We start from the raw sequence: 26614 nt of genomic DNA, 5'->3' as shown, positions 1-26614 counted from the left end.
CTACATGACCAAGACACTTAAAAAGATTGATTTCGTACGCATATATGCGTTCTTTTATTGAAAACTAAAGAAAAGCAGAAAAAGACAAGTAAATAGGGCCGACAGCTTTTGATTATTTCATAGGAAAATGAGACATGCAAGGACACAATAAAAAAGTACAACGGAAGAAATGTGAAAACATATCAACAAGTGAGCATACACGAATAAATAAATCAATTTGGCAGTCAGCGCTGTGTCTCGTCTTTTCCTGCTGCGTACCGTCTCAGGCGCTGTTTTTCACCTCCAAGATATTGACACGATTACCTGACTTCTTTCATTGTTCATAAGTTTCACAGGCTTCACGGGCTAAAACTGCTACACATGTTCTATGTGTCCGTTTTTTAAAGATCACGGAGGTGGTGGGAGCGAGGGTTGAACTCCCCCTTCGCCTCTGGCTACGCCAAGGATGCTTCCGAAGGCTGTCGGCACGTGCTCAGTCAAAACAACGCAAAAAGCTATGAAACGCTTCATGGCGGCCTCACTCGATAAAACACTGCGCTCACCGCCGAATCCTCCGGGAGACGTGAACTCTGCCTTGAAGGCGGTGTCCAGGCCGTACCGTCGGGTGACCTTGAAGCCCCTGCGCTCCAGGAACTCGCAGAGCTTCTCGTGCGCCGTGGCCTCCTTCATCGAAGTCTCCGGGTTGGCCCACAGGAACTGGCTCAGGTCCCACAGATCTCCGGCACAACTCTCGACCGCTTGGTGCACCCTCGCTCCCAGCGCAAGAGCCATGACGCCTATACACCTCGGTATACGCTGGCGTCACGTAACACAGGGACGACCTTCTGCGGCAAAGAAGCGCGGGCACGGATACAATTTACAACGGCTTCGTAGAGCTTCAAGAGTACAGACTTTAGCGCTAATCGGTTCGGTACATCCAAAGAGGCCATAGCGCTGACAAGACAGGAACAAAGGTCCCAAAACCACGATATGAATATGACGGATGCCGTAGTAGAGGACACTGGAAATTCGGCCACCTGGGGTTCTTTAACATGCACCTAAATCTAAGTACACGGGCATATAGCATTTCCCCGCCAGTGAAATGCCACCTTCGCGGCCGGGATCCGATTCCGTGACCGTCGGGTCAGCAGTCAATCACCGTAACTGCAAGACCACCGCGGAGGGTTCAGGTACGAAGGAAGACAACAGGACGTGCTCTTCTTCGTCCCTGTCTTTTCAGTGCTATGGCCTCCTTGGATGATCGTGGAGCTTACACGTTCGAGAAGCTCACCCGCGGTTTGTTCCTCTTAATCGACAGAGGCGGTAGACCTGAAACCGGGCGTACTGTACCTCGATGGAGTTGCACGCGGAGCTCGATCGAACGCGGCTCTCTCGAGCGATCGTCAAGTCCTTTCTGGAACCGCGTGCGGCGATGAAGATGATGATGATGATTGCTACATTTGTGGCAGAAACCCACTGTAGCCAAAGACTAAGGCCTGAGAGGTGTAACAAAAAAGAGAAAAGAAAAGCGCGAGAGAAAGCAATCGTTAATCAATGAACGCTACGGTAGTGAGCTTCGCAGAAAAAAGATTGACTGAGGCAAAAGAAACGCTCTTGTAAACATGGTTACGACGAGCGAAAAGTATGTTTGGCTCGGTTTTGCAAAATCTATGCACACCGGCGGCGGCTGCTGTAGCTTCGATCTTGGCACGCTTCCACGCCTGGTAAGCTTCTCCCTAACGTGCTAGTCTGGCCTTCCTTTACTCGGGTGTTTCAGCAGGTAACTTTCCATTTGCTTGAGATTTTGCAGCCTGCCGTTTAGCTATATCTACAGTGTGATTAGAATCAGCCTTTCGCTTGCGCTGAAGCGCACGCACAGAAGGCCCAGCCGACGCGCTATTCATGGCGAGATTGACCGATAAAGCGCCGGTATAGCAGCCGTTAAACCTTCGCCTGGTCACGTGCTACTGCAGCAGCGAGGATCCGAGCGAGCGCAGCTGTGACGCCTCTCCGCAGTTGATCACGTGGCTTGACGTCCCGCCTGCTACATTGGTGCTCCGGCAGCTCAAGGTAATTGCGACGCTATGACTGACCTCGGGAACATGGCATAGTAGAGCTTTTGCTCTAAAGAATAAAAGAACCTCGATTTCGCCTGTGCTTCTTGGCATTCTCAGGAATCGCGCTCCAAGCTGAAGGCTAACGCTTGTTCAAGAATTAGGGAGGTCTTATTTGCGAGATACGTGAATATTTTCTCTTTCAAGTGAAGTCAAGCAAGCGTACAAATTAAGCAGATACGGCACTGCGCCGAAAAGCCATTTCCAGGTAATACCGCGTGCAGGCTGATTTGTGCCAATGTATGCTGAAAATGCCACCTGGATAGGTGGCGAAATGTCCGTAAGTGGCCTCCGCGATTAGCTCCGGCAGCTGCCGGAGCTAATCGCGCATGCCACGGTTTGTAGTACCATTTTTTAAATTATTGTGTTATGTTGGAGTAGACCTTTTTAAACCATGAATTCACCCAAATTTCGGAACGTTTTTGGAAATGTAGGTATGTAGGTAAACCTCCACATAGCGGTGTACCTTACACCTTACACCGCTTGAGCGATGCCGATGATGATGACGATAATCCATTTTTGATTGCCCGCATACACCGAAGGCGATGGGTCAAGTATCGGGCAGCAGAAGGTATGTCATCATCATAATCATCATCATCGGCCTGTCTACGCCCACTGCAGGGCAAAGGCCTCTCCCATGTTCCGCCAATCAATCCGGTCCTGTGCTTTCTGCTGCCACGTTATACCTGCAAACTTCTTAATCTCACCTACCCACCTAATTTTCTGTCTCCCCCTCACGCGTTTGCCATCTCTTGGAATCCAGTCAGTTACCCTTCATGACCACCGGTTATCCTGCCGACGTGCTACGTGCCCGGCCCATATCCATTTCTTCTTCCTAATTTCAACTATGATATCCCTAACCCCCGTTTGTTCCCAGACCCACTCTGCTCTCTTCCTGTCTCTTAAGGTTACACCTATCATTTTCCTTTCCATCGCTCGCTGCGTCGTCCTCAATTTAAGTTGAACCCTCTTTGTAAGTCTCCAGGTTTCTGCTCCGTAGGTAAGTACCGGTAAGATGCAGCTGTTATATACCTTCCTCTTGAGAGATAGTGGTAGACTACCATTCATGATTTGATAATGCTTGCCGAATGAGCCCCATCCCATCCTTATTCTTCTAGTTATTTCACTCTCATGGTTCGGCTCCGCGGTTACTACCTGTCCTAAGTATGTCACATGTTTGTCACATGGTATGTCACATGATTTTAAATCAAAATAAAATTTTGAATAAACGACATATTTGAAGAGCGGGTCGTCAGACTGATATACGAAAAAGTGCGGAAGTTAGTATGATTACCAACCGAAGAAAAAAAAACGATAACTCTGTAAATCAGCTCGCTGGACTACAAACTCAAACGCAGTGTAGCAGGCCTCCATGTAACTACAACGTGTATTGTTTAATTGTAATGAATTGAACTGAAAAAAGTTTATTGAAAAGAAAGGGGTTTGAGAAGCAGGTGGGTGGTGCCCCTAGTCCAGGGCTCCACTGGCCTCAGCAGCCCGTTGCGCCTGGTCGAGGAGAGCCACTTGGGCAATCTTCTGAAGTAGAGCTTTGAGAAATTTGACTCTCTCCAGACCTTTTATTGAGTTAATTCCACTCCTTTATTTCATTGCTTTTATTCCACTCGTTTTGTATTTTTTTGTGCAGCAGGTTGACGCAGTATGCTTATTTTACTTATGTGTACATCTCATTCAGCAAGGATAATATTAAATGGTCATACATGTAACTCCACTGCTCATTTTGGACAGAGGGGACGTCATGAAACCAGCTCTGCGTAAGTAAAGATGAGAACTGTGAAATCCGATAGCTTGACAGCGCAGAAACCTGACGCGTACGAGGAGAGACAAGAATACTTAATACGCTGCCTGCTTCCTTTATTGTAGCTTATGGCGTTTCGCTGCTAAGCACGGGAGCACGGGTTCGATTCCCGGCCACGGAAGCAGTAGATCGACTGACGCGAAATGCAACAGCACTAGTGTAAGTACGTATATATCTTAGGGGCATGTTGAACCTCAGGTGATCAAAATTATTTCCAACATCCCCACTATGGCGTGCCCCACAATCATATTGTCATCTTTGGCACCTAAACGTAACTCAATTTATCGTAGCCCGAAAAGCAGCAGCTAGTTGTCACCACTTTAGGAGGACTATGTTTTGATGTTTTTATTGTTTTTACAGAAACGAGAAAAGAAAACAAACCGTATAGTAATCGATGACCACGATGATGTCTATAATTAGTATGGTAGTTACATTTAGCACTGTAATGCTTTATAGCTGGTCACGAATGAATGAATGAATGAATGAATGAATGAATGAATGAATGAATGAATGAATGAATGAATGAATGAATGCTAGTGCTCCTGCGGCGGCCGTTTCTTTGTAAGCGACCATTTTGGCTCGGTGTGCCCACGGCTCGGTGTGCCCACGGCTCGGTACGCCCACGTCATAAACGGTGTGGTAAGTAGGGCGGGTTCATGCACACGTTCTGTCCTTGTTAACTTTTCCAACGCTCGCCTGCCACTCCAGTGAATGGCCAGAAACCAGCTATTGGACGGCGACAGCTAAGAGTGTTAGCCGAAAGCGGAGATAGACACCAGGCGTGTACAAGGCGCACACGAGCGTGGCAGTAGCGAAGCGTTCACTTGGGCGACGCACGGCTTTCCTTCCAAGCCTTGAAGTCGCTCTGAGCCCGCGCCATGAGTTCGGGGTCCGACATGAGGTCGAGCGCGGTGAGCGCAAGGGCCTTGGCGACGCGCAGCGCTGCTAGGTGCGCACCCTCGGTCGCCGCTGCCTCGGCGAACGCCCTCGTGTGGGGCATCGCAGAGCCGCCGCCGATGTCGAAGCTTGGGTGCATCGTGGGAAGCACGTACGAAACATTCCCGGCGTCCGTGGACACGCCGGCGCTGATGTTGACGCCCGGTGCAGCGTCCGCGAATGACATACCTGTGCCCGGAGCTTACAGTCAAGGGGCGGTGCCTCCACCAATATTTAGGAACTCGAAAGAGAACAAATTTGGGCAAGTTGGTACGGGTACATTAGAAAGTGTTGACAGCGTATACATGAATAGAAAACGGGACATTACTAAATGGAAGCAAAGGGCGCCGACTTCCAACTAGACTTATTTGGGCAAAAATTTTAGTGTAATAAATCTAGTTAGAAGTACGCTCTATGACTGTCGTTTTCAGTCTCGTTGCCTCTTATTGTATGGTGGTGGTGGTAACAACTTTATTAAGAACTCCGGCAAATTCGTGGCCTGGGCCTAGGCCGCCCCCGAGGAGGACCGGAGACTCTGTCTCCTCGTCGCCTCACGGGCTTGCTGGATGGCCCACAATTGATCTCGCAGGTTTGAGCTGCGCAGCGCGGCTGTCCACCGCGCTGCAGCTTCATCTGGGAAGACTGCATGTTCTTCGCCTATAACCGCGCATTCCCAGAGAATGTGCCTAAGAGATGCGTGAGTCCAGTCGCATAATTTGCAGTTATCGTCTGAATAGACGTCTGGGTATATCCTCTGCGCTGTTAGTACTTTCCATTTGGGAGGCTGTAAAGAGGGTGGAGCGGCTCCCCTCGCATGGCGGCCAGCAATACATACATACATACATACATACATACATACATACATACATACATACATACATACATACATACATACATACATACATACATACATACATACATACATACATACATACATACATACATACATACATACATACATACATACATACATACATACATAAGCAGCCCCCGCCCCCCAACCAGAAGCGCATGGAGACAACCAGGCCCGTAGCGAGGGGGGGGGGGCTGCCCCCCCCCCCCCCGAAATTTTGGCGAAGTAGGTGTTTTTACCAAAAATAAATAATAAAAACAGGTTTTGTTCTCAAATAGTCAATGTTTTCAGCAAGTGCCCCCCCCCGAAAAAAATTCCTGGCTACTGGCCTGGAGACAACGTTGCTGTTGTGACAACGCATAGGCAACTTTAGCGAAATTAGACAGTAGTATGTACTTTACTGGCAGCGTGAGGTACGATGCCACCGCTTGGTCGCATGACTCTTTGTATTATTTGTGTACACGTCGACGCCCGATTTTCGCCCCCGTGGGACATGTAAGGCTTTCTCCTTAACAAGCTGCGGTATACGCAGGAGCGGCACTGTGTACCGCGCAGCTTTTTAAAGAAACGTATAGAGCGCAGGAAAGATGGCAGACGGAGATAAGTCACGAGCGCTAGTGTTGTGGGATACTTTCTTCGTCCTGTCGTGTTTCTTGCGTTCAAGGTTCTCCAAAAAAAAAAAAAAATTCAGGAACCCTTGTTCTACCGGAAAAATGGGGAGGGGGGCAGGGGGGGAGGGGGGGAGGGGGCAAACGATCCTTGGCGTGTGCGTGTCTGACCTACTGTTTTTCTTTCTGAACGGAAAAGAAGTCGGCACAACGCGCGCGACACCCCTTCGTGCCCGTTCCCTCCCCGGTGGAAGCGAAACGTGTCTCTGATTGGTTGCGGGCGTGGCGCGAGGGCGCGCCCACGCAGTTAGCATTGTGCCTAATACCCCAAGTTTCGGCGCCGGCGTAAGATCGTGAGGTCGTGCTTTCGTAGCCAGGGAACAATTAAATGTGGCAACGTGAAATGAAAAGTCACCTGGATAAAATATCAGATTTCCTCCATAGGTCGGCAAACTCACTCATGAGTCGACTCACTCAGATCGAGTCGAGAGTCTGAGTCCGAGTGAGTCCGAGTGAGTAATATTTTGGTGAGCTTGAGTTCGAGTGAGTCCGGTTGAGCCAAAATTTTAGTGAGTCTGAGTCCTAGTGAGTCCGGTTGAGGAAAATTTTGATGAGCCTCAGTTCGAGTGAACCCTAAGTGCAAAATATATTCCATGAGTGAGTCTGAGTGGGCTCCACATTTTTTCATAACATATGGAATTGCACAGCGCGGAATACAGGACGAAACACTTGAAGAAACGCACACGGACAGCGCTGACTCTCAACTGAGGTTTATTGCATAAGACACATACGCAAAGAAAACAATTATGAGGAAAAGAAAGGAAAAAGAAGAAGAACCTCAATCTGTTTACCGTCTGTGCGTGACTTTCAGGAATTGAACTTCCTTATCACTTAGGGTGATAGAAGGCTGGCTGATACACTGCTCCCTATATTTGTTAATGTGGTACGCCTCTAGGATGAGTCTTTTGTTCATGTTACTGTGCCTATCTACCACTTCCGTCTTGTGAAAAAGTGGCTTGCATTGATGCTGTGTGTAATGAGCTACCAAGTTTGATAATCGGTCATTCTTTTCGCATTTGCTGTGGTGCTCCCCTAATCCAACATTTACGCACCTACCAGTCTGACCGATGTAACTACTGCCGCATGACAGAGGGATCTTGTACACTATACTTCTGTAGCACACGGAATGCAGGTGCTTCTGTGTTTCACACCACATTCACCTTTATTTTTGGTTGTGCAATTCCATACGCTATGAATCAAGACGAACTAGCCCGACTTTCCGTTTTTTTGTCCACATTTTTTGCCGACCTGTGGCCATATCACGAAAGGCTGATGGAAAACGCCGCACACAGGCACGCATGCGACCGGCGCAACTTCGAGGACCGCATTTATCGGTTTATTCCGGGGGTCTTTCGAGTACGACAACGCCGACGTAGAAATCTGTAACTCGTAACAAGCTGCGCTTGAAAAATTCAGTGCCAACTATCCATCATACTGCAATGTACCGTCCGACACCATGGGGCAAAACGTTTCTTACCAAGAGCCTCACCGTGTTTCTTGTAGGTCTCAACGAGGGCTTCGTTGTGGATGAGCTCCTTGTACTCCACGCCCTTCTCGAGGTCGATCTCGCAACCCGTGGCCAGTGCGGCCGCCTGGAAGCACTTCGTTGCTCGCGCAACGAGCACGTTCTTCTCATCATCGCTGGGCGCCCGGATGTGGTAGAGCAGCTTGCTGGTCTCTGAGATGACGTTTGGTCGCACGCCGAACTGCTTCACCACGCCTGGATAGTGTTAAAAAGATTATATTCTGGGTTTTTGCTCGCCGAAACTACGACACAGCCACGAGACACGACGCCGTGGGAGACTCCGGTATAATTTTGACCACATGGGCTTAATTAACGTGTACCTAAATGTGGGTACACAAGTGCTTGTTTTACAGCAAGGCGGTCTTTACCCTGTGCCTGCGTCGTCATAGTAATAGTAGCAGCAGCAGCAGTAGTAGTAGTAGTAGTAGTAGTAGTAGTAGCAGCAGTAGTAGTAATAGTAGAAGTGGCGTTACGCAGGTCACGTGACGAGAGGGTGGAATGAATAAAGAAGTAAGTAAAACGAAATGATGATCACGACGATACTCGAAATGATTATGATGCCCGAAAGGATGATTTTTTGCCGAATGCAATAATCATCATCCTTACAACTTCGCTGTCCGAGACGGTAACTGGTTGAATTCTTTTGCTTCCACCCCCTCTTCCCCAGAAATCAGCTGCCACAACCGAAATCGAACCTGCGCCTTCGTGTCTGTAACAGCGCAATACGGTCCCCTTCCAATGCGAGCGCCTACTACGGCAGTAAACAAAACAAGATAGAAAGTCACAGGAATACCGAGCCTTCAAGTGACGCGAAATCGTCGAACAAAGAATGTCGCTGCCGCCAAGGCATGGATAAACGGAGTTGTCTTCTGTCGAGCCTTCTTGTCGACACGTCTGCTCTCATCACCTTCTACAGTGTCTCTCATAACCTATTAGTCAGCTTTTACATCATAACGCGATCGATATTCATCAAGCCGACAGACACGCGCCAGCGCACCATCACTTACCAAGTATCCTGTCTGCTGGCTTGGTGTGCTGCCGCAGCATGGACAAATTGATGTAGGCGGCGACCGCGGCATCCTGGGCGTTTAAACCTTTCCAGGGAGAGTTGGAGCCGTGCGCCGCCTTGCCCTCGTACCGGACGTTCAGCTGAGCGGCGAAAGTTCATCACGAGATAAGCTTGCATTCGGAGCCAATATTCGAAGAAATGTCAATAAATACCTGACGCAGTAATATAGTTTAGCTTTAGGAGTTCTGCAACAAAAACCTGAGTCGACTATATTAAGGCGAAAGTCTTTTAAGTAGCACATTACGGGATCACTTTGAGGAAAAGCGGCGTCCTGCCAGCGATGGAGGTGGGCGAATCCGCTTTGTTTGCTGAGCGTTTCGGATGGCCCGGGCCTCAGGCCACCTCCACGTGGGCCGCGACCCTTTCGGCCCAGACAGCTGCGCTATTCTGGAGACTGTCAAATTCCGCTATCTTGTCAAATTCCGCTATTGGTCAACTATGATAGGCCCAGGGGGCTACTACGACCTCTGCCATTGGCTTCAGATGCCACCATTACGAAATTTGACAATATGGCGGAATTCGCCAGTGTCCAGAATAGCACCGTATCAATGGCCGACTGTTTTTGTCTACTGGGAATTTTAATGACCTCCTCCCTACCACGACGCGCCTATCCCACGTGACCTTCTCCGAGCGACAGGCTCGTGGAGAGGGAACGAGCGGCGCGAGGAGACTAGTGAACGACGCCATAAGTAACAGGCTCTTGTGACGTTATCATGACGTCACTTGGTGGTACATGTGATGACGTCACCACGTGGAATCATGTCTTTGTCAAAGGTGGGCCGATCACCAAGGCATTTCAACAACCCCGTGAAGTGCGGAAAGCTTCAGTAGAGGGGGATGGGTAACAAGGCAATCGACTGAAAACGACAACGTACTCTTCATGTGTGTCTCTTAATCTGCGGCTTGTTATATCTTGCTAGAAATGCGGTCCCCGATTATATCTCTTAATGCATTACCAAATGCGCTGCAGGCTTTCGACTTAAGCGTTACAGAGAGCGTAATATTTTGCCGAATTTTTATGCAAGCGCTGTATTGTAAGCGCTTCGAATTCGTCTTTAATAGCCTGCTCGTACAATGTGCATCATAAAGCTAAATATATTTAGATGCACGAATAATATATTCGCCTATTGGAGCTCTTCGGCCGAAGCCGGCCCTTGCGCCAATAAACGTCCTACCACATCATAAATCTTCTACGTAATAAATTAATAAATCAGGCTGATCCTCACTTGGCGCCGTGCGTTGACGTGCAGCTTGAGCACATCCTGGAGACCAGGATGCGCCATGAGCGCCGCGTCGATGTCCTTGAAGGCTCCCTTCTCGAGCAGCTGTACCTTGCCCCCGGCACTTTCTTCGGCCGGTGTTCCCATCAAGACCAACTTGGAAATGAAAGAGTTTTATCAGGGTCGTGTCAACTTACCGTACAGTATGTTATGATATCGTGGTGATTATTTCGTTTTCACGTATTGATGTACATCCAAAGGTGCGTTCCAGTATTAATGCAGGCAGCTAAATAGACATGTAAACGGACAGCGGCCACCTTCAGCGTCATTCTAGTTCTGACCAAAGCGACAAAAAAGAAAAAGAGCTTCACGAAAGTTTGATGCTTAATGCCCAGCGCGAGATGACTCAAAGCGATAGCCGATTTCACAATTTATTTATTGCTGTCAGGACCGCCGGCAAGGCGCGAGTTCGGATCGAAGCGGGTGGTCGCGTCTGCATGGGTGCTGCCATATAGGTGGATAGCAAAACGGCGCGTCGTCTGCTACAGCACTTCCGGTTCTAGGAACCGTCAAGGCTCAGCTCTTCGCTGCTTCAAGTTGTGTGCGGTTCAGTGTAATCGGGGAGGAGGCAAGATAACTGGTAACAACTGCGTCGCAGAAAGTACGCGTTTTCTCCCTGATTACACTGAACGGCACACACCTTGAAACAGCGAAGAGCTAGGCATCGAACCGGAAGACGTCATTTTGCTATCCACCTATTGGCTTGTAACCACAGCTACTGGCGGTTGCTAATAGAACAAGCGAAGGAATACGCCGTAAACGCGAAGTACAATAACCATATCACTTATCGCTTTGGCGTGACACGCGCCAAACGAACGCAAATGTCTCAACTTTGTCAACTTTTAGGCAATTACACGTTGAACTATTCTTTGCAGCGCGAGCATGTGACTTTCTTACACCTTCTTGCAAGCAGCTTAATTGTGTGGTACGCCCACAGCAGCTTTGCTGGCCGAAGGCCAGTCACGATCACGTGATTAAACATGGCCGCGCATGTGCGCAGCTGCGGAAAATCGTTTATAGCACGTCCCTCCAAATTCCTGTCGCCTTGCGCTATACTATGTGTTGCAAAAGAGTTCTGCGGAATCCCACAAGGTGGCAGAAGGGTTAAGAAATAGATAACTGACAACCACCGGCTTGTATAACGAAGCCACTAGGAAATAAATACCAATTTTTCACAATAGAAAGCTTTTAAGTTGAAGGAAAATTCGCCCTGCTCCGGGGATCGAACCAGGGATCAAAGCCTTTCCGGGCGGTCGCTCTACCGAAGCTTTCTATTCTCAGAAATTCGTAAAGATTTCTTTGTGGCTTCGTGCTACAAAGGGGTGGTTCTAATTTATCTCTTTCATAGACTATGTGTTGTGGCTGTGCCGTCATTTGCAGAAAGCGGCAGTGCGAGGTGCCTATTCCGCGCGTTCCGACTGCGGCCCGTTGGCACTCCGTATTTCTCCAAACCAACAAGCACAATACCTTGCCGCGGATGGTGTTGAACTGCTTCATGGCTTCCGTGACACCCACTGCAGCGCCCATGGCTACCTCGGCGATGAGGTTGTGGCCGCAGCCGTGGCCGATGTCCGGTAGGGCGTCGTACTCGGCCATCAGGCACACCGTGGGACCTTCGACGACGGAACACATTTACGATATAGACGATAAAATGCCTCATATTTGCGATCAGTCCAAACAGGCAAACGCTTCTTCAGTTATGAACAAGACTTGAAGTGACAAACAGAATATTTGGGAGAAAAACAGAGTAAAGACTCTAGAGGAAAAGCTGGGCCTAAAGAGCGCCGGCCACAAGAACACCGCCATCACCCTACCGGTGTCATTGTTGCCTTCGCATTTAGTTACAAATTCACTAAAATTAGCGCTATTCAGTGTGAGGCGTGCCGTCAATAAAAATCAAACACGGGCCTGTTGACAAATTATAAACATGCAAACAGTGTTTAACGTTCATTTAGGAGATTTCGAGGCCGCTCGAGGGAGCGAAGAGGCCTTTAGTGTTGCCTGTCGCCTCGACGTAAAGAAAGCGGTGAGGGCGCAGCACGTACAAGGTGTAAGAGCCGTCTACTGATATCTGCCGAGATAGCGAGAGCATCAACGTGCGCGACCACGCCCTTCTGATCAAAGCTTGCAGTTGCTGTCCGGTGGCAGCGACGACGTATTTTGGATGGGACTGTGCGTGCAATACTCGTAATAAAACAGCGAAGCATCCTATCGAGGACATCGCATAAACGCGACAAAGGTACCCAGCTATTATTGGTGGCAAATTTACCATCGTTTCGGTATATCATAAACAGTAAACTACTTCTATGACGACACGTTTCACTTTCGTGTTACAGTGGAAACCCGCGATAACGAAATCCCGAGGGAACGAAATTCTCACCGCAACGAAATATTTTCGGAGCACCGGCGAACGCCCATAGGAGTCAATGCATTTCGTAACTCGCGACTACGAAAAATATTCATACCGCAGCCTCCCATTAACGAAATTTTTGAAACACGAGTGCACAAATAATCTACTCTCGCAACATTACCTACATTCGAAAACTGCTGAATGCATTCATGCTGCACTTAAATTGTGCAAAACTATCGCTACAGCGCACTTGAGAACCAGCCGCCGACATTGTTTACAAGAAAACATAAAGCTGGCGACAATGATGGTGATGATGGCTTGCCGAAACACCTGCTCGTTATCGCGGACTACGTAGCCAAATCCACATTCTTCATGGAGTTTCGTTCGTTGGCTTAGCTCTGTGCTTGGCTTTGTCGGCTTTGCGCGCACATGGTCGCGTGTGTAGAGCCATTTGTGGAGCATTTGCTTGGTCGCTTGGTGCAACGTAAACTGTGTGTTGCGATTGCTTCGTCCGATTTCGCTGACTGATAAGATGCCGCCTCCAACGAAAAAGCGGAAGTTCATCACGCTGGAAGATGAGGCTGCAATAATCAGTGAGGTGGAAAAGGGCAGGAAAAAAATGGACATTGCCGAAGAATTCGGCGTTGCGTGCAGCTCGCTGTCCACGATTCTGCGCTGATCCGCAATGATCCAGCGGAGCCGGAAGAAGGTTCGCCTGTAGGCGCACTTGATGACGGTACTGGTGACAGCGCAGTGTCTCCGTCACTGACCAGTGCATGAGGCGAACTTTGTGCCGTGGCAAACGAGATTCCCGATCGAGAGGCATGAAATTGCTGCATGGTAAGGCCCGCCAAAGCAAACTTACTGACTTTTGGAAATAAAATGTGCTTTTTTTTGTAAATTCCATTTCTTTCTGCCGCATTCTCGCGCCAACGAAATTCCCGCAAAAGAGAAATTTTGTGCTTTCCCCGCCGATTTCGTTATTGCGGGTTTCAACTATATACCGATTCCTATGACTGAGGGATCAGCCATCATTTTTTACAGCAATCCATGTCAACTGATCCATACGAGCACTCTGTGGGGTGCAAGACAATCCTTTGCCTTCTTTTAAAATATTCCATGATTTTTACCAAGATACGCCTAATCACGTCGTGATAGCAACGTTCCCTGGCTCTTACAATTTCTGTGAATTCAAAGCTGCTGTTTTACTACAAACCAGATACAGGTGCCAGATGCCGCAAAGCTAACAAGCAAATAAGCATCCCAAAAGAAGCAGAAGTTTGACACACTTTTGTTTCTTTTGAAATATTTTTCAAATTATAGTAAAAAGTTCGCTCAAATACGAGAGAAAGGTAACAAGATAATTATTTTGTACAGCGCAATTATCCGTAACTATGAACGAAAGCACATATTTACTTTTTAACATAGTCTTCAGGGTAGCGTTCTTATGCTCAATGCAAGTTTGCGAGTGCGTGAATAACATTACTTCTGACTCCTCCAGCGTATGTCTGATTCTAAGCTCAACTACACAATGTCATCGGCAAACGCGCTATGAAAGTGACGAGCACTAAAATATATATTTGCAGGAAAAACGCAAATAAGCCCGATAAACGCCACAAGCGACTGGAAAATTCTGTAAGCGACTCGGCGAAAAAAAAAAAAAAGCCCGGATCCACTTACTATAAGCGGAACTGGATAAAATGAAGAAACATCCCGTCTTTGATTTCCAGCAACAAAACATTTGAACTACCGCTTGAAGGGACCCTAAAGCGAAACAATGATTCGGTTCAGATAGGTAAATTGTACTCTGAGAACTCTAATAATGCTGATTTCACCGCCGTAGGTTTATTAATAGAGGAGAAAATAAAGGTCACAGTTTCATTTTTATATTTCACACCTTACTCTCTGCGCGTGACATCACGGATTTCAAGGCGTATTTTTCGTACTTTGGTGACATTGGCTCAACGAAACGTCCTGAAACTTGATATTTTAAATCTATGGCCCCCTCAGAGGACGATGTACTTCCTTTTTACTGATTAAGAGCTATGTAGGACCTAGTAGACTCCATCAAAATCTATGACGTCACGGCGTTTGGTGCGGAAAGTTCAAGGTGGCGTCACCAACCGCAATTTCTTTTCGCGCGTTTTCTCGCTTTCCAAGCGTCCTCTCGTGGCACACGTGGCGATTTTGGAATTGCGAAAGAGTAATTTGCTAATTTGAGAAAAATCGCCTTAGTGTCCCTTTAACGTTATTGCGCGGCACGTGGCCGTAATATCCGCCATATAAGGCTCACCATCGTTTCCACCAGGGGCGACAGCCTCAGCTCTGAACGCCGTGTCCAGGAGGTACTTCCTCTGAACCTTGAGTCCTCGTTCCTCGAGAAACCGCGCCAGACGGTCGTGAGACTTCACCTCCTTGTACGCCAACTCGGGATTGTGCCAGAGGTCCATACTCAGCTCGCGAAGCTGACTGGCGCTTTCATCGACAGTCTTGCAGACTGCCGGTGAAAAATCCGTGCTGGCCATAGCAGGGGACGTCCGATTAAGAGCTGGAGAAATCACGTTCAGGGTGTGACTGGAACGAGCGCGCTGACAAGAACAGGATCAAGTCGATGATGGTGATGCTGACCGTACTGTGCCACATGCCCACTATGCGAGATTGGTCGAGAAACAAGCATAATTGAAAGAAAAAGCACCGTTCGTCGAGTGATTTTTGTGTGTACACATATCTAATAAGAATTGAGATTTATTTATTTATTCGTAATGAAAGTCTTGTTCTTTTTATATGCATTTTATCGTGCAACAAATGTTCCTCTATAATTTGGTGAACTTGTTAGTTTATAAGTAAACCTATCCATAACTTTTATGGAAACATAATTGAATAAAGCACTCCTTTGGGCTAGTTGGTACAAGTTTAACACAGGTTGTGGAATATTGCGCTGTAGAAAAACACGACCAAAACAGGTGTTCGCGCTCACCTGTTCTGACTGTGTTTTTCTGTGCCTCCGTTAGTGTCCCCCCTGTTACGCCCATGCAGTCAAATATTCCACAACCTATGGGAAGCATATAAAACCACTCAATGCTTGGCTAGTCCCTAGAGTGCGTGTCAGCCACAGTTAACAGGTGAACATCAGGGCTTTCAACGCTCGCGCAGTCACATGTCTGACGATCTAGTTGGCTGTTTAATTTTCCGCACACGTGCGTAACGCGCGCTTGCATCATGCACTGACGCGATAGCGTTAAGGAGCCCGTGTCGCAGAAATTGCGGTGGCTCAGTTCAGGCAAGAAAAATCCCGATGAGTGCAAAGAGTCGAAGTCAGGGTTCGAGCCGGAATCGAATTCAGGCATTCTGTGTGGAGGTCAGGTATTCCACCACAGGGCCATGCCGGTACTTTCAAACTGCTTCGGAAAAAGACCCCATACAGTCCCATCGTCAGGCAAGGAGCCACATTAACCGATGCAATATTGCGTGGCAGAAGCGTTGAATTGCGCCAGGCACCATGTGAACTGCGTAACGAGTGGGTGATTGAAAGCTGCTAACCCATTACAAGGGGCTCAGCCATAATGGACTACCACCACCACCACAATCATCAGCATCAGCCACATAATCAACAAAATGCGCAGCTACGAAGGTGCGCGTATTATTGCCTTAGAAACGCGTAGTGGGCAATTCACTACTTCGAAAAATAGTGAATTAAGGCGCAGTGGTATTGCGCGACAGTACTTGCACTTTACGACAGCCAATGTCACGCGCACTGATGTTCCTTCCCTCACGGTTGAGGCGGACACCGAGAAGGGAAGTAGGTCAAGCGAATGGAAAACTGATGCGGACAGGGTCCGATAACTCTATCGCGTACCACTCTTAAAGCGAAGCTTAGGCGTCCTTCAAGTTTTCAACTAGTACAAGGTTGGTGCTGCCGCGTTGTCCCTCACGAAATAAAATTTTGCGCTCTTAACTGCACGCGAAGCATAGGAAAGTCACGGTTTCGGCGCAAGGAAGAACAAATGAACGCGATAGCAACAAACTTAAATGTTAAACGAAGTGAGGCCGGCAGCTGACTACTTTAGCGTCAGATTAGGCATAATTCAATAAAATGTGGAGGACTCTTGACCTTCGCCCTGACCTTCGTGTGCAACGCAATAGCATAATCGGGCCCTGTTCGCATCGCCTCCTTATTCTTTCGCCTGACTCGACAGAAGCCTCAACCGGGTCGCAAGGAAAGGAGAGAGAGACGTTTATTTACAGAAAGGAAGAGAGGTCGGCCTAAGCGATAGCATGCTCTAGCGTGCTGCTCTACACCGCGGGGATGGGAATGGGAAAGAAAAAAATTACACCATCTCCCGCTAAAGGGGACCATGAGGCGATGCGAAGCCGGAGCACTTGCACGATCGCGTTCCGTTGGCGTTCGTTGGGCATGCTACCGACGTCGCGTCGTGGAACGCGAAGAGGGACGCTACGCTCGTCTCTTCCATCTAGCCTGGCCGTTAATTCGCACAGGGCGAGCGGGGAACGCGGTCGACAGGCGGGCGAGAGGGGGGCAGCGTGGGAGAGGAGAGAGAAGCGGAGGGGACGCGCATGCGCTCGAGCTCATCGCGGCGTTGCGCAGGAGAGAATTTCGGCATGTCTAGCCCGCGTTTCAGAGGAAGAGTGGAAAGGGGGAGGGGAGAGGGTGAGGGGAGAGGGGAAGGAGAGAGGGAAAGTGGAAAGGGAAAGTGGAGAGGGGAGAGTGTTAGTGGAGAGGAGGTGTGTGGAGAGGGTATGCGCATGCGTAGTAAGGGTGGTCACGCCGCACACCACCACCACCACCACCACCGGATTGAGCTCCGCCTTAAGATACTTCGCATCTAAAAGAGTAATTTACGGCAATGGTAAGTTGGGAGGTGAGCATATACAGTCTCGTCAAGTTGGCGCAATGTTATATATCCGTGCAAGGAAAGGAATGTCTGTGCGCGCAACATTGGCCGTTTCAAACTATTCTAGAATGCCTACTGGAAGTACAATTTCGAAGTGCCCTCTACACCATAATTCTACCTTTTGCGAATTGGCAAAGTGCCCACTACGTGTCCGCAAGGCAACAAGCGCACGCAGCTGCACACTTTGCTGATACTGTTGCTGCTAATGATGACTGATCATGCCCGAGCGCTTTGTAATAAGTGGGCCTTCAAACCATCTACAGTTTGCGCAATTTACATGTTTTGACGCCTGGCACAATTATGCACTTCTTCCACGCAATATCACATGCGTTTGGGAGACTAGTCGCGCTACATGACATTCGTATAGGGATTTTTTCCCGAAGCATTGTCGGGCACTTGGGTGACTCCGTGGTAGAACATCTGCTTGCCACGCACAAGGCCCGATTTATTTGCATGTCTCGAATTGTCGCTGACGGAACAACGCAGATTTTTCGCTGGCAACTAACGACGCTGACACCAGAATTTCTGCGAAACTAGCTTTTCAACGCTTTCGCGTAATACGCTGGCATAAGGGAACGTGGCCGCTGCAGCGAGCGAAGGTACCCTCTCGCTATCTATCGTTTCAACGCAAACTAAGCGGTGAGCGCACAGTACACACAAAGTTATGATCCTTGTTCTGATCCCTGTCACTGCCGAGCAAAGTAGCAGTTTTGTGCCGGAGTGAAGCAGGAGCCCCTGCTTCCCTATCTAGTGTCGACAAGATCGTCAGTCCCATCGTTGCAACCACCCACCGTGCAAGATACATCGGTTTCTGCGTGAGGAAAGGTGCCGCCCATCCTGTCGTTGTGTGTTTCTTTGCTCTGTGTATGTGCTCTTTCGCGGCTAAAGTATGTCATTAAGGAGCCTCTCCCCACGGGCCTTCTGTGCGACGAAAGACGGCCGGCGCGTTTTCTCTCCACTTGTGCCGCGATCATCGGCAGCCCCTCACACGCTTTCACTCGCACATAGGACACACGATGGGCTAGGCGATGTTATCGATTTGGATTTAATATGGAACATCACAGTGACGCCGACGGCAGAAAATGCACGTGGAGTGCCCATATGATTGCTATCGCAACAATAGGAGTAAGCAAAAAAATCTTTGTACAACAAAATGTATCTTGTACAAAAACTTACTGACATTTCTGTTGTGTTGCGATACCCCCCCCCCTCCCCGCCTTACGCGCAATTCTTTGTGGTGATATACGTAAAGTGTAAGTAAAATAAAGCCGTACAGGCCCCGGTTGAAATGTGAATGGGGTGTTTTGTCCAAGAACTATGTGCCCTGAAGCTTCCTTCAAGCTGTAGCTTAAAATAAATTGGCAATAATTTTTTTTGTATGATCGTTGTCAGCATCTTCTCGATTTAATTTCTCAACCTAATTGAGGTCCGGTCGAATAGAACATATCGCATAAGCGCGAGTCATATCAAAGCCTTGATTGCGCGTGAGTGTCAAAAAGTCATGGTTCAGTGTCGTTTCGGTGCCGAAAGAGTGCCCTAGTGAGCGGGTACTCGAGACCACCGCAGACAGCGGCAAAATCGTCCCACTGCGGGTTCCACAGACCGAGGCACCCGGCCGTCAGGTTGTCTCGCAGAGCGTCGGCGAAGCGCGTCAACTGTTGCGGAGCCGTGTACGACAGCCAGGCGTTGTCCCGAGACGCCACGACGCCGTACTCGAGGTCCAGAACGTCGAAGCCGTCCCGGACCAGTCGACACGCCTCGAAGTAGGCCATGCGGCCTGGAACACTCGTCGCATTGCCGGCGGGTCCGAAACCGTGACCCTCCACGGTCGGAAGCACCGAGTGCGAAGCGTTCTCATGACGTTGAACCACCTGATGCAAGTAAAGCGGGCGTCGCGTTAACGAGGCGGAAGTCACACGTCCTGTTAAAGGGACCCTGCAACGCTTTTGCAAGTAATCGTCGAACTACCTTACTATCGAAGTTTATTAGCTCACGAATCGATAACCGCAAGACATCTTTTTAGAGCGATAACTCTATTCCGCCTGGTACAAAGCCAGAAAACGCATGGGTATTGTATGTATGTTCCATTGGATGATGAAAGTAGGGATTTCCGGTCAGTGGCGTAGCAATTTGTTCAGGAGTGGGGGGGTGGGGGTGGTTGGCAAGCCTCTTTCCCTCCGTCGGCCATGCACACACACACACACACACACACACACACACCACACACACACACACACACACACATATATAATATAATATATATATATATATATCTACATATCTATATATATATATATATATATATATATATATATATATATATATATATATATATATGGTGAGAGAGAGGAGAGAGAATTTATTTAGCAGTGTTTAATAACATTATAGAACAGGTACACTGAGTTTTACGTAGCATGCACCGCGACAATCATATATATGCGGGTTATCCATGTATTTGTATTACAAGGGCCACTCTATATACATTTACCACACAATATTATGCATGAATACAGCTGCTCACTAATAAATAATTGCGTCTTTAATGTATGTAGAAATGACTGCATCTTTACTTTTCAGTAATTAGTACCACACTTTCTTGCAAATATTCAGGTTTGCGAATGTTATATTTCTCCTTGTTTGTTCCTAGTCTAGCGCATTCTTATTCTTATTATTATTTCTATATTACTATTATTGTTAACCCCTGAACCACAAGTGTCCGTTTAAAAGTAAGAGTTTGAGGTATTCGAAGCGTAGTACATTTTTTATACTCATCGTATTTGTATATTTGCGACACTGCTTAGAGGGCCCTCCGGCACCTCCAAGTAAATACGCCAACGCAAACGACCGAACCACAAATTTTATTTGCAAGAAATGTGTGTGATAATAACTTTAAACTACCACTCATTGTTTCCTTCCGCATTGGTGGTTAGCTGTTTATGATTGGTCAAAATTTTCTTGTTCATGCAAACAGCATTTGCTCGTAATGCGATGAGCAAATGACGCGAAGATGATCAATCGCGTAATGACCATTTATGCACGAGTACGTAAAAAATTAGAGAATACATTATTTTGAATACGGCATATTTTTGGCCATTGGTTCTTTGCCATTCGTCAAAAATTTTCGGTGTGCCATAAAATCGCGTGCTTGTTATGCGACGTCACAAATCTGTGAAATCTCACTGCGTTGGAATGACGTATGTACACTAAACAGCGAATTACTATGCTGAACAATATCTAAATGTTTTTGGAAAAGCAGGACAGTGTCTCATCCCGAGCGTTGTTCAAGAAGCCTGCCCGCCGATATGTAGTGTTGCTAATATGTAGTAGCCTCCTCTGCGATGCTGGAGCGCAAGATGCGAAAGCGTCGCATAGGCGGCATGCACTGCAGAGAGTCTACAGTGCGTGGCCGTGAGACAATGAGGATAATCGTCACAGCAGAAGCGTACGACAAATTCCATTATATAATTACGTGATCGCTGTGCTGAAGGAAAGCGTCGCATCAGTTGTTCGTTTCAGTGTGCCTCCGACAGTGACGACTGTCGAAAGTGGGGGGGGGGGGTGCTCCACCCCCCTAAATTTTCTCAGTGAGAGGCCTGTATACCTAGATTTATGTGCGCATTAAAGAACACCAGATGGTCAAAATTTCCGGAGCCCTCCACAGACGAAAAACCTAAACAATAATTATTATTAAATTAAGACATAGTTCACCGCCTTTCTGACAGACCTAAATCGATTGGGGACTTACCCGGAAGCTGAGGACGTCCGCGGGCAACAAGTAGCAGACGCTGCTTTGCACATCTTGACCGAGGAACATGCCGACGTGGCGCCAGAGCAATTCTAGGGTCGATTCGTCGTAGTAGCTGCATGCAAAAAGGCCCCGCTGAAGTGTATGCGCGAAATGATCAGCAGTTCAAACGGCGAAGCCCCGTCTTCGTCTGAGCAACAAGTGGCGGAGCTCAGTCACTCATGACAAAGCTGCTGATGAACGAAAATAGCGCGGGAAAACGTGGGACAAGACGAAGAAAGTTACTGGACAAGTGCATACTAACAAATGAACTTTTAATAGAAAAGACGCAAAAATATATATAGGTAGCAAAAGCAACATGTTCACCACGAAGAGAACCAAAAACCTCAGATGCGCGCATCCAGGTACCTTATCTCTGCCTTGTTTAACGCAAGAGAAGGCTTTGCCAAACAGTTATCTCCAGCTTTCAACATTAAGAAAGACAACTGTTCCTTCGACAAACACAAGTCGTCCTGCAGAATGAGCTCTCTTGTCTTGTCGGTGATGTTTGAAATACAAGTCGGAACGGTGATTACGCAATATGCAGCCAAATAGATAGCCAAATGGTGACGTGGCTGCTTCGTAGGATTGCGGAGCTATGCAAGAGAAGCGACGAGGCTGGATGTGATATCAGCTGCACGTGTGACGCGTTACAATCACCGTCTTGCTACGCCCCCAGTTTCACCGGAAAGAAGAAAAGTGCGCCAAAACGTGCTTCTCGCCCAATTTTCTGCTTCCCCAAGGAATAAATATTGTCACTTTTTCGTATTGCACTTGGTGCAAGATAAGACGCACCATGACGGGTAAAGAAAGAAAGTGCGTTTCAGTTGATATTTCCGATGCTCAAGGTAACCTCGATGGTGGATGTACAGAGCCACACCTGCTCACTGACCTGAAGGTGAGGCCAAAGTAGTCGTTGACCCCGAGTACCGGCGGTAGCAGGTACACAGAGGCTGCGCCCAGGGCCGATGCCATCGATGCTACGTGCGGTCCAACGGCCACGTGCTGACCCATGGCAACACCCAGGCTCATGTTACGAATGGTAGATATGTGCACGCGCAGATTGATCAAAGCCCCAGGGAGCTTCGACCAGGTGGCTGGAGTCAACGCGGAATCGGGCCAATGAAGAACGATGCCGTCGAACAGTCGTTCCTGCAAGAGAAGCGGGAGAAGTGGTTTAAGTGAATATAAAGCATGTAGGTTGATTGGGAGGTTAATGACTGTGCTGCACTGTCATTCTCGTCAGCAGCAGAAAACGTCGCATGGCCCCTTATGCATTTTCCTAAGACGACTTGAAGGCGAATGCCATCTTTTTCCCCTTCTCAGTCGACTTCCAGCGGGTCGACCTCTCAGTCGACTCGCTCCGCTCCCACTACGGTTACCAGAACAGTGCTTCCAGAACAGTGCTAACAGTGCTTCCGGGTGGGGCACGTGTCAGCACTTCTGTGTAAGGATGTAAAGGAGAGTTGGCGAAAGGGAAGTAGTCGAACATGAAAGCATGCACCCTGCTTGCGCCGCTGGGACGCTTGACGTCACCACCGTCGATGCGCTGTTCCACGCGCGCTGGCGCGCAGCCACCGCGCACTCACAGTCCTCCAAAGATACAGCCAGCTCTTCAAAAATATGCGAAATAAACTCTGTTCATCGATCGGAACAGTCGCGTTTTCCGAGCGGAATTTTGATGTTTGCGTCATTTTTTCCCCTGTTTTTGTTCAGTATCTCTTTAAAGTGTGGTCGAAGATATTCACTCACTTCGTACCAGGCACCGATCGTAGAAGACAAGTTTCCGGCCACCGCCTGTATAAGCAAGTCGTCCCACTGCAGCCAGTTAACGGCTGAACCGTTGCCCAACATAAGAAGAGGCCGCGGGAACCGGCTCTTCAGCACACGTCTGAGAAACTCCTGCGCCAGGGCTTCCGGGTAATCGGCGCCGGGCTCGAGGTTGGCGCCCAGCGACGGACAGCAGAACAACACCGCGCTGCGCAGGGTTTTGCGTGGTTACAAAGAAGAGGCTGGGAGTGAAAGTTTCGAAGGCTTCGCTATGAAATGTAAAGATACAAGATACGTTAGCGCGCCTTCGATAAATATAACTGTCAAGAAATGCAGCTATCTTCGCAACTAATCTTTTTTGACTAAACAAGCATTATAATTTGACGCATGTGCCACTACACTCGGCAACAAACCAAGAAAAAAATGGAAGCTCCGCCCAGAGAACAGCAATGCGCCTTCCCTCCACCTGTGAAATACAGTCGTGCTAGCTGGTTTCCCCTTAAACCGTAAGCACTTTTGCTCGGCTAATGTAAACACTCCGCATATTAAGAATTAAAGGTTCGTCATTATTACCTAAAACGTAACGTTTGCATCGGCAGCGATGTGGCAATACCTGAAGAAATTTACCAGGACGTTCAAATTCCAATCTAAAACCAACGACCGAACGTGGGTCTTTATGGAAAGTCGGCTCTCTGAAATACTCGTGAAGTGCTTGACGTCATGAAAATGAGTAAGCACTATTGGATGGAACATTTATGCAAGGTCTCTGTGGGAGGTACAGCGATGGCTGTGAGCGGAGCCGACATTTTTTCCTAGATTGTAATCGAGTATAGATGTGTTGATAATTTCCCCTCGCTGTGTGCATCCTTTCAAGGTATATTAGTGCGTTCTCACAATAAACCAAAGCTGTTGGCAGTCAGCGCTAGTCCTGTGTCTGTTTGTCCGTGTTTTCTTTTGCGCTGTTTTGCCCATGAACCAACTGGTTCACATTCAGTATATAAGTTACCTGCACAGGGCGAACGGGAAGCGCGCCAGGCCGAAGGAAACACCAGCGTAAGGCGCCACGAGTCCCACCGAATCCGCGTGGAAGACGCACACGAACCGGTGCCGAGGGTCCGTGTACATGGAGTCGTCGGCATTCACGATCTGGTACCTGAAATATTACAAATTTCGAGCGAGTTCAATTGAAGATGGCGTCCAAAGACCTGTGCGATTTGGTCCTATCCTAAACTTTCGCTTGCTGGTCCTGCCTGGGGTAGACTAAAAATGTCAGTTTCGCCGCTAGGGTGAAGCAATGAATGCGACGGCAAACACGGCCGCGGCAGCGAGCGAAGTAGTGACCTTCGTGCGGTCTACGGCTTCAACGAAAGCTTTTCGATGAATGCACAACATGTAGAGAGCTATGAGCCATTTGTTGAGCCCCCCTCAAGAGATAAACGCGCGAGAAAGGGCGACCACGTTTTCTAGGGCGAAGTGCGGAGTCGGAGGCGCAGGGCCCCACTCCGGCGAAAGACGGGCGACGATCTCTAAAGCGCGCCCTTTGGCTTTATGCACCATCTCGCGGGTGATAGTGAACAAGCGTCTGACTCGCTGAAGCACCTCACAGACTTGCGTACCACCAACGGTAAATGGTGTATATAAATAGCTCGCCATTAATGCGCTGGAGGATATACGCGTTCGTGGCCGAGTGGGCGCGCCGCGGAGCGAGAGATCACTGGTTCGAACGCCCGGTCGCGCGCTTCGGAAAAGTTTTCTTGCGGACCATTGTTCTTTGTGGGTTTTATATATACGGAGGGGCACGGCGGCGCCGACGGCAAAAACCCACCGAGAGTGTCCATATAATTGCGATGAAAACAAACAAGGAAAGAAGGCACAATACACGATACACAAAACACCGCAGCTAGGCTTTTCCACACACTCCCTTACCTTAACGTAGATGGCTGCTTCACCAATAGAATGAATGGTAAAGCTAGGGCACGCGTTATGAAAGCGTGGATGGTGCCGAGAACGAAGGTTGAATGAAGTCACTGCATGACCCGCCATGGTGGCACCTTATTTACGCTTTTAGTTCTAGCTCAAGGTCCGCCATCTTGCTTCTATAAGAGACACGTGTAGGGAGAGTGCTTGCGTGTTTTGCATGTCTTGTTTCCACGCATACAAGCACAAGCGCACAAATAATTGTTGGCCCTTAACAGTTCCCCTCCTTAACGTGTTCCCCTTCTTAGTGTGTTTCTATGGCGTCACTCTTCATTGAAATGATCTTATATGGCCTTTAACTGCAGTGGAATTAAACAGGAAAGTTGCGTCTATCCCAGAACACTCTAGAGCCCATAAATGGACAGCTTGCTGTGAGATAAAGAAGTTTTACCAGTCTGTCCTTAGCACCGAGTCTGCAATGATGAACACAGACACGTAAGCATGCACTACCACCAGCCAGACGATAAACTAATGTAGGTGGCATATAGCAGTTAAAGGCGGGAGAATTGAAACAATCTGTAGGGAACGTACCAGGGTTGGACAGCGTTGACGGGTGCTGTCCATGGTGCGAACTCCGGGAGTGCCCAGGGCTGCGAATTTCGGCGGAGAGGTGTAGTCAGAGATGAGAAAGTTCTTGAAGCCTGCCGTCGACATCACAAGACCGGCTGCCACGAGTGTCGCCGTCACCATCACGGTCAACAGAACGAACGGCCAATTGCAGCGTCCCTCGGCTCCGGCGGGGGGCCCTTTGTCATAATCAGATTGCTGGCTGCGTTGGGCTATCTGAGGTGCCGCCACCTCATGCGCGTTGCGCCAGGGAACCACGATTGGTGGCGACAACTTATTACCCTTGCCGATAGTGTCTGGAACCTGCGTAAAGGATTCAGTACTTGGAACTGATGGTGCACGCCCTTTTAAAGCTATACTCTCGAATAAGTGCGCCAAATGTCGAGGCTCGTATAGCGGGACATTTAAAGAGGAGTTTTCTAATTTAATAATCACAGACATGGCGAACTGTAGTTGCTCCTGGTTCTGCTGCTACAAGAGGCAGCCCTGTCCGGCTCAACCCTCGAGGACCAGCAAGCCCTCGTGGAAAGAGCCAAGGCAGCGGCTTTAGCCAAAGGATTCCCTGAGTAAGGATCCGGCCACCTTTCGTCTAGTTCTTTTTGCCTTTTTACTCGCAATAAAACGTTTTCATCATCAGCTTACGCGACAGAAGGTCAGACAGACAGAAAGACGGACGGACAGTATTTTTTCCTTGTGTCTACAAAGAAATGCTTACGCACTTAAAAGCCCCTTCATAAGCTGTCGGAAAGGCAGGGTGATCGGTGGAATACCAATGTCCGTTAATTACGACCATGAAATCGCTTGAAATGTTATTCGCAGCAGTGAGCATGACAGTACCAAATGGTTCTCATGACAACCCCAGATATTCTGCATGTGTGACATGACTCGTAAAGGACGTGCGCGAAGCAGGACGGGTGCTGGAAAGTTGACTTCCTGTACATTGAAACATGTGCTTTTGAACTGCATAATGAAAAATTGCATTCGTGTCACTTTCAGCCTCCATTAGACCCTCA

General features: G+C 48.4%; 2 protein-coding genes across 6 annotated transcripts in view; both read right to left on the bottom strand.

Moving 5' to 3' along the window:
* The window catches only part of LOC119373656 (ribonuclease Oy), a 335955-nt gene that overhangs the window by 182697 nt on the left and 126644 nt on the right, over window positions 1-26614 (bottom strand). The gene's annotated exons all lie outside the window — the stretch shown is intronic.
* LOC119375535 (xaa-Arg dipeptidase) lies at window positions 669-21520 on the bottom strand. Of its 3 annotated transcripts, none has more exons than XM_049410890.1 (6): window positions 14884-15122; window positions 11708-11853; window positions 10187-10336; window positions 8899-9040; window positions 7844-8086; window positions 669-824 (listed from the first exon to the last, which is right to left on the bottom strand). In XM_049410890.1, the coding sequence occupies exons 1-6, from the start codon at window positions 15113-15115 to the stop codon at window positions 802-804; spliced, it is 936 nt and encodes a 311-aa protein (XP_049266847.1). In that variant the 5' UTR covers window positions 15116-15122; the 3' UTR covers window positions 669-801. The 3 variants fall into 3 exon arrangements, with proteins under 3 accessions (XP_049266847.1, XP_049266846.1, XP_049266845.1); XM_049410889.1 differs by lacking the exons at window positions 669-824; window positions 14884-15122 and adding exons at window positions 4239-5034; window positions 21249-21520; XM_049410888.1 differs by lacking the exon at window positions 669-824 and adding an exon at window positions 4239-5034.

Source organism: Rhipicephalus sanguineus, chromosome 11, assembly GCF_013339695.2.
Source record: "Rhipicephalus sanguineus isolate Rsan-2018 chromosome 11, BIME_Rsan_1.4, whole genome shotgun sequence".
Taxonomy (NCBI): Eukaryota; Metazoa; Arthropoda; class Arachnida; order Ixodida; family Ixodidae; genus Rhipicephalus; species Rhipicephalus sanguineus.
This window is presented reverse-complemented; position numbering and strand designations above follow the sequence as displayed.

Coding starts and splice junctions, on each gene's coding strand:
- LOC119375535 (XM_049410888.1), bottom strand. CDS start 15,115: ATGGCCAGCACGGATTTTTCACCGGCAGTCTGCAAGACTGTCGATGAA. Junction 11,854..14,883: donor CGCCCCTGGTGGAAACGATG/GTGAGCCTTATA, acceptor CCGTCGTCGAAG/GTCCCACGGTGTGCCTGATG. Junction 8,087..8,898: donor GCCAGCAGACAGGATACTTG/GTAAGTGATGGT, acceptor AACACTATCCAG/GCGTGGTGAAGCAGTTCGGC.